The sequence below is a fragment of the Sturnira hondurensis genome, unplaced genomic scaffold (assembly GCF_014824575.4).
Source record: "Sturnira hondurensis isolate 20B ecotype Veracruz unplaced genomic scaffold, ASM1482457v3 Scaffold0009719, whole genome shotgun sequence".
Lineage (NCBI taxonomy): Eukaryota > Metazoa > Chordata > Mammalia > Chiroptera > Phyllostomidae > Sturnira > Sturnira hondurensis.
In genome coordinates this window covers 9,484,627-9,496,879 of record NW_028082350.1, presented here as the reverse complement: position 1 = coordinate 9,496,879, position 12,253 = coordinate 9,484,627, and the positions used below count along the sequence as shown (strand labels likewise).

Genomic DNA, 12,253 nt, shown 5'->3' with positions numbered 1-12,253 from the left:
CACAACAGAGTGGGATTGCGGGGGTGAGGGTAGAGGGCAGGTGGGGGCAGAAGAGCCTGTGGAGGTGAGAAATCGTAGTGGAAAAACACAATAAAAGTAAATAATGTAGAAAATGTTACAAGTGTTTAAGAGGGAATGAAGAACTGTGCTTAAAATACAGGTTTTTCACAGAGGACCGAGATGTTCGTGGAAACGCACGCCGAGACCAGAGCACAGCGGAGCGGCCCCACCTACCGTCGAACTTCTTGTGCCGGGACACGAAGGTGGTGCGCACGAAGTGGCTGGTCTCCTCCACGAGGTTCTCAAACTCCAGCTTGCTCTGCTGGCTCAGCTTGTCCTCCATGTCCGTGGTGCAGCACGTGTATTCTTGGGGACAGATTCGCAAGTGCTCTCCTGCAAGGAGAAGACAGATGTCAGGAGGAGGGGTGAGGACTTCGCGAGTTTCTACCATTTCCCTCCGGGCCCGGGGTGCCTGTCCCATCGACCCCCCCGTGGACCTCCTCTGTGCCTCAGTGTACAGAGGCGGTTCCTCATTTCCAGCGTTGTGGACTGTTGTGGAACCTGATGCCAGGGTCTGCTGTTTGTGTCCATGCACCCCTCATTCTTATGTGGAAATCCAAATCCCAAAGGTGACACCATGAGGAGCCAGAGCCTTTGGGTGGTGGTTAGGTCACAGATGGGATTAGTGCCTTATGAGAGACCACAAAGAGCTAACTGATGCCTCCCTTCTCCCAGCGAAAAGGTACCATTTATAGACCGGGGAGCAGGCTTCCACCAGACACTGAATCTGCCAAGGTCATAACCTTGGACTTTCTAGCCTCCCAAATGGTGAGACACAAATGTTCTGTTTGTAATAGCACATTTACATATGTGCTCTTTAGCCACCCAGCTTACGGTATGTTGGTTACAGCAGCCAAAACAGACTAAGTCATCTGAAGCTTAATTTCTGCACCTGTGTTGTAAATGAAGGTCTACAAAAGACCTCCGAAGACCACAGCATTGTTCCGCTTTTCTTTATAATGTACCAAGTAATGCCAGATGACAAGAGATGCAACACGTGTATTGAATACAGCTTCATTGGAAACCTCAATAGGGCAAGAAACAGTCCCATCACTGGAGTCTCAGACAGCAAGGGCAAGGAAAGGTGGCAACTGTGCCTGTGTCCCCCTCTGCTCGTCCACCTGTCTGAGTGCATCAGCTTTTCTCTGGGTGACAGTGAGGGTGTTTCAATGGCAGGTCCCACAGGCCACACATTCCCTCAGTTGATGTTTCTTATCAGAGGGAAAACGTTAGCCTATAAGAAAGAAGGTGCTGATGGGTTTAATTAACGCTTATACAGAAATGTAAAGTAAAAGGTAATGGGAGTCTGGTATTCAGTTCTGCAGACTTATCTCTGGCTATTCCAGGCCACTGGTTTTGACAATATTGCTTTCGTTGGTGCTATTTGCAAGTAGGAGCCAAACCTTTGTGTCATAAAATGAAAAGGGTCCGAAATTAAAATACGTGTTTCCAACTGAGGCAGCTCCTTTTGTGTCAAAAGTGTTTAAGAGTCTGGAGGAAAGAGGAAAAAGTCCACCAACAGCTTGTTAAAGAAAAGCAACAAATAGCCCCTGCAATTAAAGTTCCTGTAGGCCATTTGAAAAACCACATGTACTTGATGTGGTGATTAAAACTCATTTATAATGTTTAATATTTATATAATATCACATCCTGTGACACCAGGTGATACATAGGGTGTTTTGTGATTCCTCATGCAGTTTGGTGCTGTAGCGCCTACTTAAAAGAACCCCGGCATTAGTAAATGAAAACAGCGTGTACTGATGCTAGATCTTACATAACTCCAGGAAGGAAAGGAGACCATCAAATATCATATGTCTATTTTTTTAAAAGAAATGAAAATACATTGTAGTTGAGAATATTAAACATCCAATTCAAGATAACAGTTCCCTCCCAGGAGGAGCTAGGATTTGAAAGCAATACTCAGATACTTTTATCTATAATCTTTTATCACTTAAGTTGCTTAATGGATACATGATGATGATCATTATATTATTAACTTTTTCTGTACATTTAAACTGTCTCGTAATAAAAACCTGGAAACCTGCCATGCCATTAAACTGCAGTAGCCAGGACAGATGTGCTAGAGAGGAGAGCAGAGGGTAAATATTTAAAAAGAAAAACAAACCGCCCTTGACATTCAGAAGCCAGCCAGGCACTCAACACTGGGTCATGATCCTCCATTACGAATAAACGATCTCACAGACTACCGACCTCAGATAAGATTACTCTAAGGCCAGGATAAAATGCAACAAAACAAGGCCACTTCAAACCGTGTCTGAGGCACAGGCAAGCGCACAAGGTCGCTGTCCCATCCCCAAAGCACCCAACACCTCCTGTGTTGGGGAAAAGGAAGTGTCTGGTGGTGTCCCTCCTCACCACTTACAGACTGACTCTCCTCCTAGCCTCCCCCGTTGATCAGATTTATCAAGATGACCTTACTGGAGAATCACCTCCGATTTCTGACCACATCCAGCATAACTTCAAACCCTGCTACATTGACCCCTCCCCCAAATCACCCAACCAAAATCCACAGCCAGTAACAGACACCTTTGAAGTCTCTCTTACTGCAAAACCCAGAGGCTCACCATGCTGTATTCTCACTCGCTGCAGTGAATGGTAACTTAGGGTCCAACTACAGATGTGTCCCTGATAATTTCTGATTTGAAGGTACTGATTTACCAAAACAGGGACCAATAGAACACCATATAGTTTGAAAATTTTTTCCCAAGTTGTTCCGATCCTTGCAACCCATTAAGAAGCCGAGTTCTAAAGTTTAAGATACTGGAAAGGAATAAGTAGGGTTTTATCCAAAGCAAATGGTTTGCAAATCACTATTTTTTTTTTTTTTACTAAGATGTCAAGTCTAAGCAGTAAGGATACAACTCTATCCAGGTTGAATGAACAACTGTGCAGAGGTTTCCTTCCTCCGACCTGCTTATAAACTGTTTTTGTAAACCCCACTGTCCTATTTCCTATTTCCCCGGCTTCATTTCCTGCTCTGTGTTATACACAAATGAAATATCCATTTCTCAGGATTTAGTCATTGGGACTGCATTCTACTTCTGAATCACTGCAATTGAGTTTACAACAAGACTCATGGGGCTTTCTGTAAAAATGAAACAAACAAACATACAGAATGACCAAAAGAAAATAAACATTTTATGACCTGAGGGAAACAGTTGTTTAGGGGGAATTTATGGAAAAAGCAGCATGGATCGACGTTTGTGAAATTTTGGATTGGAGACATAATCTCTAATGAGCCAAAGAAAATCAGTATTTTATGCCATAATAAATTGAAATGAAAAGATACTTACTTCTCAATGAGACAGCTTTAAACCCAAATTACTTTGTTGGGGTGTTGGGAGGGGTGTGCGTGCGTGCACGCGCATGTGTAGCAAGGTCACAGAGGTATATGTAAGAAACTGCCTTACTCATTCAGAGTAGTTTTAGACCTTTTCTAGAACCAAAAGGGTCCCCGACAAGTCAATTCCTTTCCCCTCCTTTGTGCGGGTCCCTAAAGGAGAGAAAATCAAAGAGATGGAGAGAGGCAGATACACAGGCTTGGAGAAAGACAGTGAAGGGGTGGAGAGATCTCCTGAGTGTGGACAAATCCTGCTGCGAAAGAGCAGATCTTTTGTGCCGAGTTCACTGTACCTGATCCCAAGGACATAGGATCAGAGCACCGGAAGCGTGTGGCTGACCTGAGGCTGAGGCTTGCAGCCTTCCCAGCAGGCCACTGGGCAGGAAGGCTGTGGAACACCTGTACTATTGAAGCGCAGTTCCTTTCCCCACTCACCTGAGGCCCCTGATGCTTATCAAGCTGACTTTGAATGGCCAAAAAGACTCAGGACAGTAAGACATTGAGTCCCGAATGGGCTGCTACGTGTTCATTCTGTCTGGGGTCCCAGAACAGAGTTTGCAAAGCATGCCCTCTGGTTCAAGTGCAGCCTACCACCAGTTTCATGGGGCCTGCGAGCAATCAGTGGGCAAAAGCAGATAAATAGGTAAAATCAAAAGAATGATAGTTCTGCTTTGTGGAAGTTTTATAAGATTCTAATTCACTTGTTCATAAAAAAGTTTTATTGGGGGGAAAAACTCCACCCACCCATTTGTGCACCATCGACGGCTGTTAGAGCAGCACAACAGTTAGGACGGAGACCACAGAGCTGCCAACACCTGAACTGCTTCCATTCTGAAATCACACTTTTCAGCTGCTCTGACGTATTAGCTCTAACCTTCCTGTTCCACATTCCCCTTACAGCCAGGATACGGAGCTCTTTTCAGCTTACATACGTCCTGACATGTATAAGTAATGGATGCAATGACGGCATCCTTCCACAGTTGTAACTGATGGAGAACAAAGTGTTAGGAGTTGCCCGCCGACATGCCTTTCTCAAAGCCCTTCAGGTTCTTTATTTGTTATCTATTATATGATTCGGTCAAATATAGGGTCAACTGGGGTGCCCTTCTACATCTCCCAGATCACTAATAATGAAGATATTAAATAGCTTATTCCAGAATATTCGAATGACAGGCCATAAGTGGAGACGTGGCATTGAAACTGTATTGATTATACCTTTATCCACCAGACAGTTGTTGATAACTTTCTCTGTGCAAATCATGATGTCCACGTCCACCAGGATCAGACAGAGAGGATCACGCCATCAGCTTAAACAGGTGCACGCTTTCTTAAGGTATTTGAGTTCATGCCAGTGAAGAGCAGAGTCCCTGTGTTTTTATACACCTGGTCAGGAACTCTAAACTAAGTAAGGGGAATCTAGATGTGGGAGAAAGCAACTCCACCAGGAAGTCAGAGAATACGCAGGCACTCAGGAACATCATTTCAGACAACGCACTGTCAACTCTTTTCTGAGAACGAAAAAATGGGACTCTTTCTCCCTCTAAAACCCCCCTTCGACTATGTGTCACTCTCTACAACACCTTTCTCCAAACGTCTGCCAGATGTCTGTTTTCACTCCAACAGGCTGAGGTGACGGCAGAAATGTCATTCTGCCACGTCACACTCCCTCCAAGGATGGGCCTTGGTCTGAAAGCCCCCAGGACTAGGCTTTTGAGTGGCAGAGTAGGAAGGAGCAGGAGACAGCAGGGTCTCATTAACCACCGAAGGCAGCCTCTGTGCATCTGCGAGAGCGGACTCACTGCCCTGGGCAGTGACATGTGAGGCCCTCAGAATACACATGTCAAATAAATGAGCAGCCAATACAAAGCGCCCTGAATGAGTCACCTTCCATAGACTATACAACCAGCCAAGCTCTTGGCTTTCATAGAGCTTTGGAATGTGGAGGAAAATGACTACCTTTGCACTTCCTAGAAAGTAGGTAGAAAATCAAAACCTAAAAAGTAAAAAGAAGATAGCAAAATCTCACAAAAACAGAGAACTTCAATTTCTGAACATCCTAATTCTATTTGATTAGAATGCAATAGTTGGTCCTGGCTGGTATGGCTCAGTGAATTGAGCACGGGCCTGGGAACCAAAGGGTCGCAGGTTCAATTCCCAGTCAGGGCACATGCCTGGGCTGTGGGCCAGGTCACCTGTAGGGGGAGTTGAAGTGGCAACCACACATGGATCGCCACACACTGAGAGGGTGAGAGAATTTCTCTCCCTCTCTTTCTCCCTCCCTTACTCTCTGCCTAAAAACAAACTTTAAAAAATCTTTTAAAAAAAGAATGCAGTATTTGTTTTAGACTTAGCCCTCTTTGGAGTAGATGGTCCTTACCAAAGTTCTCTCATCCTTGAATGACTAAATTCCCCACCGTCAATTAGCTGTCTGTGTCTGGTAAAGGCTAGAATCTCTTCATCTTTTTGTCTATTGTATCAAATAACCATTCAGTTTGTTCATATGGTGCCTTGAAAGTTGACTGGAGCAAACAATCTAAAGAAAAAAGGTTTTGGGAAGTAAAATATTCTAGAATCAGTTAACTTTTACCTAGATTTCCTGGGAGCAAAGATAATTTAAACTGGAGTTAATAGTTCTGGATTGTTTTTAGTCTCATAAAGACCCTATGCATGCAAATCAGGAGTGGGAGGCCATAAGAAAACAGCATTTTTTAAATGTAGGTTTGAGTTCATTTCTTTAAAATTTCCAAAACCTCTAAATAAGCACTCCCTCAACGTTTTTCAGTGTGAAACTTTATTATAAATAATCCTTTCATATCTTTGAGGGCTGCTCTTTTCCAGTCACGTTGTTTAGTACCATAATCAGAGATGTTTAAACTTTCACATAAGTTTTAAGAAATTCAATTCATGTTCTACTTCAGCGGATCTTATCACTCAAATAACCTGTATTAGTGTCATCATTTGATGTTGTCAATTTCCTGATGAAGACTCTGAATGCTAATTCCTTTAGTTATAAAAATTTCAATCTGCATTTTGCAAAAATAACTCCTTTAAACAGATGTTTAAGTTAATTATCTAAATCTGTTTCAGCAGTTGCACAAAGACAATTTCAAACGTTCTCTATAAAGTACGGATCCCACCTCCATAGTTCTTCTGACGATGATTCTGGTCTTTACATTCCCTTACCTTTTTTTCCCAAAGAACCAGATAGTCTGGGGGTGGGATGGGCACAGACTGAGGCATGATCAGAATTGCAAGGCCTGAGGAGTGTGGACGCAGGGGGTGGGCAGAGGTGGTTTTTGAGATCAGAAAGCCCCTGGAGAGAGAAAAGCCATCTTTCCTTTTTCTCACATCTAATCTGGCTCTGATATCAAATTATTAAATATGTAAAAACAGATCATGTTTAAATAGAGGAGGTTTCTCTTAGTCTTAAAATAATCTTCTATAGTTCGTACAAGTACAATTTTGAGGCATTTAAGAAAAGCAACACCTTAAAAATGATTAACAGGAATTTACATGTGCAGATATAGGCAGAGATATACATACACACACATACATGGACACATACAAGAATACACAGAATTTCCCCCAGTATTTGTTAAAGGAAAGAACAGAAAGATCTTAGAACAAAGTTGGAATTGCTACTTTTCTTCTTCTACACAGGAAGCAGCCTAGCAAAACTATGATTAAATACCCCAGGGACAATTGTAAATCTTGACAACAATGGGATTCCATAATCTATCTATCATATGCCACCAATAAGTTACTCAATTTATTAAAATATTTTTTAAGTAATGCAAAGCCAATGTAAAATATCCTAATTTATACCGCAAAGATAACAGATAGATCTAGTGATGCAACTGATTATGCTACATCCATAAAAGGAAGAGTGCTTAGTGATGGCCAGAGGTAGGAAAGAAATTATTGTTGCTCCTTGTATGGTCCCAGCCTCTTCACTCCACATCTCTGCCCCTTACTTGTCGAAGTTTTAATGGAGTCTGTAAACAGAGTGGAGAAGTGATCGAAGGGCTGTGTGGCATGTGCGATGCCCAGAAGTGTAATGAAATTGGATTGGGGGACGACGCAGAGTGGAGAACCAATGGGCAAGCTTTTCCAAGAGACTGGCCTACAGCTGTTCTAACAAACTCAGCTGTCTCCAAGGGGACCACCCCTTTCCTAGCCTTCTGAGGATTACGCTCACCAAGCTGTACGTCCAACTGAAAATTCTCATATAAGAAGTAGTTAAATAACACAATCTCATCAACATTCAACAAGTTAATGTGTTGGTTCTCAAGACAGTTCTCTGAGAATGAGGATCAATAAAGAAATCTTGATCTCATTATTTCTGTATCTCAAAATCAAACTGGAAGCTACGCAAATGTAGAGCTCTTTAGTTATAATCTATAAGTATCTGAGATGAAGATAAGCAAAACATCGAGGCAAGGGTCTCTGCTCTCATTGCAATGTTCACCTTCTATTTGCCCAATACTTTGTGGGCACTTCCTGTATGCCAGCTACTGTAAAGTGGGTATTTGTATCATCTTCACTTTACAAACTAGAAAACTGAATTTTAGATTGACTTAATCTTTGAGCTAGGAAAAGTCTGCCTCCAAAGCTCATCTCTGTAACCATTTTTTAAAAGGTTTTATTTATTCAACATTAGAGAGAAGCGAAAGGAGTGGGAAAGAGAGGGAGAGAAACATCAGTGTGGTTGCCTCGTACACACTCTTTACTGGGGTCCTGGCCCATAACCCAGGCATGCACCCTGACTGGGAGTAGGACCTGTGAACCTTGGTTCACAGGTCGGTACTCAATCCACTGAACCACACCAGCCAGGGCTCTTGTAACCATTTTAATTGTGACAAGACCAGCTGGAACATGGTAGCAAATATATGGGGACAGGGTTGTCATGGAATACTTTAAATTTTCAGGGTCAATTCCACACCTGTGGGAAATTGCACAAAGTAATGCTGGAAATAGTTCAAGTTTCAACATCAGATGGTACCACATTCTTTTAGGGACAACATATCTTTGCAAAACTGGGTTTTCCCTTCATTTCCATGTATTATCTGCCACAGACATCTCCTATGCCTGCTATTACAGCCAAACTAAAATTCTGAGCGCTGTCTTATTTACCTGTGTAGTGCTCCCTGCCTTAGCATAGCTCCGGGCACAGGGCAGGTTCTCTAATACATCTTGAATTGAATGCATCTGACTCATTTTGATTTCCCAGTGACTCAATTACCATTCAATAGCACCCAAGTGACAGGTTAGCTTATCTGCTTGGTGCTAAGGAATGAAAACAGACTCGGTGCTTAAGGAGCTCAGAGTCCATGATGCGTCTATGAGTTGAAGTCCACCTTACAGATAAGCAAGTGACCCAGAAAAAGCCCACACTTCTCACCATCCACCCTCCTCCCCAGATTGATAACTCTTACAGAGACAGAAGCAATTCTTGGAGCTTGTTGACCCTAACTTGGCCTATTTCATTTCCAGGCAGGAGCACTAGTGCTGCCTCTCTCTCTGAGTTTCAGTAACAATCAGGAGCATCCTTATAGTGGTTGCACCTATTTCTTTCACTTTGCCCCGGCTCACCTATTTCTCAAACAGTAGGACCTTACACTGTTTAGCAAGCATTCAAGTTTGAAATAGAAGAAGGTATTTTGGAGCTCATACACATTAAAGATAAATGTTTCTTGTGAAAGTTGAGCCAACATTGTATATATTATGTATGTACTGGGTTGCAGTGAACGGCTTTATTTTTTTCTCGTAATAATGTGGGCACAAAGTTTGGAAGCCAAAGTTCAATATTGTGTGTAAGTGATGACAGAACAGGCAAAGAGCCCACTTACTGACATATATAGTTGGAAACCATAAATAGCCAGCACTCTGTCAGTTAAATTGGGCTGATTTTAATGTGTGTTTTCTTCTTCAATAATATTAAGACATCCGCTGTGGAAGTATTTTGGGGGGATGTCTAGTCTTTCCAATGCTTTCTAAAAAAATTTATGCAGGCTTACTTTCCACCTGTGTTGCATAAACACATAGTCTGGGGACCCATAAGAAAGACTACCTCCTAACCTAGAACAGAGGGATTTAAGTAGTATCCATAAGTAGGTTGTGAATTTCGCGCCTGCTCATGATTCCTTTGCCATGCTTGTCTTAGGAGCTGCCAGGAACTTCCTACTCAAATGCTCAATGGTGTCTATAATCCTGTACACGGAACGGCATCTTCATGGGCCTGCCTGGTTAGCTCTAGTGAAGCCGCTCCGATACTGCTTGCCAAATCCAGGCACACAGTAACTCACCAGTTCCCGGTGACCTTCTGTGAGTTGACTGACCAGAGGGGCTGACTCACATCTTTCTGTTTCTGTGACCGACGTTGCACACATCAAACCAACTGCCTCCTACAAATTCACCCACAGATGGTGATCAATTTCAAGTTTGTTGCAGATGTGGTCGCACGCCCACTTTGCTCACTAAAAGTAAACCATTTTTTACCATCGAAATGGGTGATCCTGTGGTGATCCACAACAAACCAATTTGCAAAGTGCTTTTTTTAACCCTGATATAGCAAATCAGCATTCTTACTAAATTATGCGACAGCTCCCTGGAGAATATCGGATTTGCTATTCAAAGCGCACCACTGGCTACAAACTGGTTCAGACAAATTTCATGAAAGCGGCTCAGGCTAGGTAGGAGCGATTAAGAACGTAATCAAATCGAGCTGCATGTAAGCCTTTATAAAAATTGTTTTTCTTCTCCATGAAACACTGCAGTTTTCGTAGGCATCTGTAACACCATGAGAGCAACACGGGTTGTGCCATATAAAACCACAAAAGGCAAAGTGGCCAGAAATGTTCTAAGATCACTGTGGTGCACAGTGTAGGAGTGCACAATTAAAGAAAAATGACAATGACACTCCATAATACCGAACCTTTTAAAACTCACGGAGCCATTAATTTATAATAATTACTTTAATTCCCCCTCATCATTCAAGATGGATGCCCATAGGTAAATATCCCTCAGTCTCTGTTTCGCAGATGAGTGATGGGAGGCCTACAGAAAGAAAACGCTCCTTTCCCCTTGGCGTCACTTTTGCAATTAATAAAGGGCAAGAGGTCTCTTTCTCGAATGTGCGCACAGGGACCTAGATTTTTAAAAAGACACTACTTCAAAGGCTATAATAAATTCTCACACGGTTTCCAACCTGGGGCTCTTAGATGTCACTGTTCTGGCGACGGCAGCGTAGTCAAGCATTTATCATTCAAAACATGTGTGTGATTAAAGCTCAGCCCAGGTGTTAAACCAGGAGGAGAGGAGGACCTTAGAAGGGAAAGGAATAAAAACTCCCCTGAAATTAAAGCACATATCCTTACGTATTTAAAAGAGAAATGGGTAGCCAAATTGAACTGTAAAGAACATACTGCAGAGAGACAATTGGACAATGGCTAGACAAAGAACGAAATGAATTAAGGAAATACCTGTTTTTAACTTAACACAAATCTCAATAGGAATTAAAAAAAAACAATACTTGGGGACTCTAGGAATAATCACAGCCTTTTCTTCTTTATAATCTCTCTCGTTTTTTTTTTCTCTTAGACTTGCCTCAAAGGAGGCAGAATTGATAGTCGCCTAAGACCCAATAACAAGGACAAAAACTATATGAAGCTTTACTTTTCTCCAGAACTAAAAATCCTAACATGTAAAATAACTGATTACGTCAATATCATATAGCCCAAGGACATACTTCATTTATCAGTTTGGCTCTTGCAGAGTAAGATATTAATAGAAAAAGATCTTGAGCCAGGCCTGGTTTTGATGAAAAGGCTAGAGTGAGATAGCATTTGATCTTTGGGGGCATGTTTTGCTTCAGGAAATTAACTTCAGCCTGTGTCTATGCATCTCCACACAGTTATTTCTCAGGGCATATCACTCACTCTGTGGTTAGATTTCCTACCCTGAACATTGCTGCCTTTGCAGAAGAGAAAATGTACATAGATAATTAATGGTTCACGGGAAAGCTAAAGATCCAACTTAGCTCAATTTATACAATAATATACACATAACTTCTTTGATCTGGATTAGTGCGTTTGTCTTCTTAGGTCCTCTGCCTAGTTCCTTAAGTATTTGGGGTGTCTACTATTAATCCTTGAAAGTATCCCCTGAAGTTAAATAATTTCTCCTCCAAGAAACTTACGCTGATCACCTTGTAGAGCTTAATGCCATGCCCCACACAACTGCACTGCTTTTGGTTTGGGCAGTGGAGTGTTCGTTTCAATGCAGCTGAGTTGTAGTTATTTATAGAGAAGGCTATGTTTCCATTCATCTCTTGCCACTCTCCTTCTTAAATCCTGTGCCAGAGAGAACTATTGGCAGCAAAAACACAACATGCTCAATTATGTTTTGGGCCTTGGCAATGTGATTCCCTCAACATAGAAAGCTATGAGCTTCTCTTTTTCACCTCCGCATCTCCCTTCCATCCCTTCTCATCCATCAGGTCTCAGCTTAAACACCACTTCTGAGCCTTCCCTGACCCTGGAGTCTAGGTGAGGTGCCACTCCACTTCTCAGTATCCCAGTACCTCTGCACAAGGCCCTGAGTTACACCTGTCACTGCGCTACAGTGACCAGTTATCCATCCACGCCCCTCACAGAAGCGCAGCCTGCTTGAGGGCCCGCACTGTGCTTTGTTCCTCAATGACTCCCCTACTGCCTAGCTCAGTACCCGACCCATAACGACCTGCAACACATTTTGGTTCAGCAAATAAATGAAATAAAAATGAATCAATGCAATAATGCAAGCAATGGACTCTGCAGTGAGTAGAATACAAGG

General features: G+C 42.4%; 1 protein-coding gene across 1 annotated transcript in view; it reads right to left on the bottom strand.

Annotated features, from left to right (window-relative positions):
• Positions 1-12,253, bottom strand: part of GPC6 (glypican 6) — a 1,021,374-nt gene that overhangs the window by 759,627 nt on the left and 249,494 nt on the right. The window contains exon 2 of the mRNA XM_037057550.1: positions 235-393. Coding sequence (XP_036913445.1) covers positions 235-393 — 159 coding nt within the window. The remainder of the gene's footprint in view (positions 1-234; positions 394-12,253) is intronic.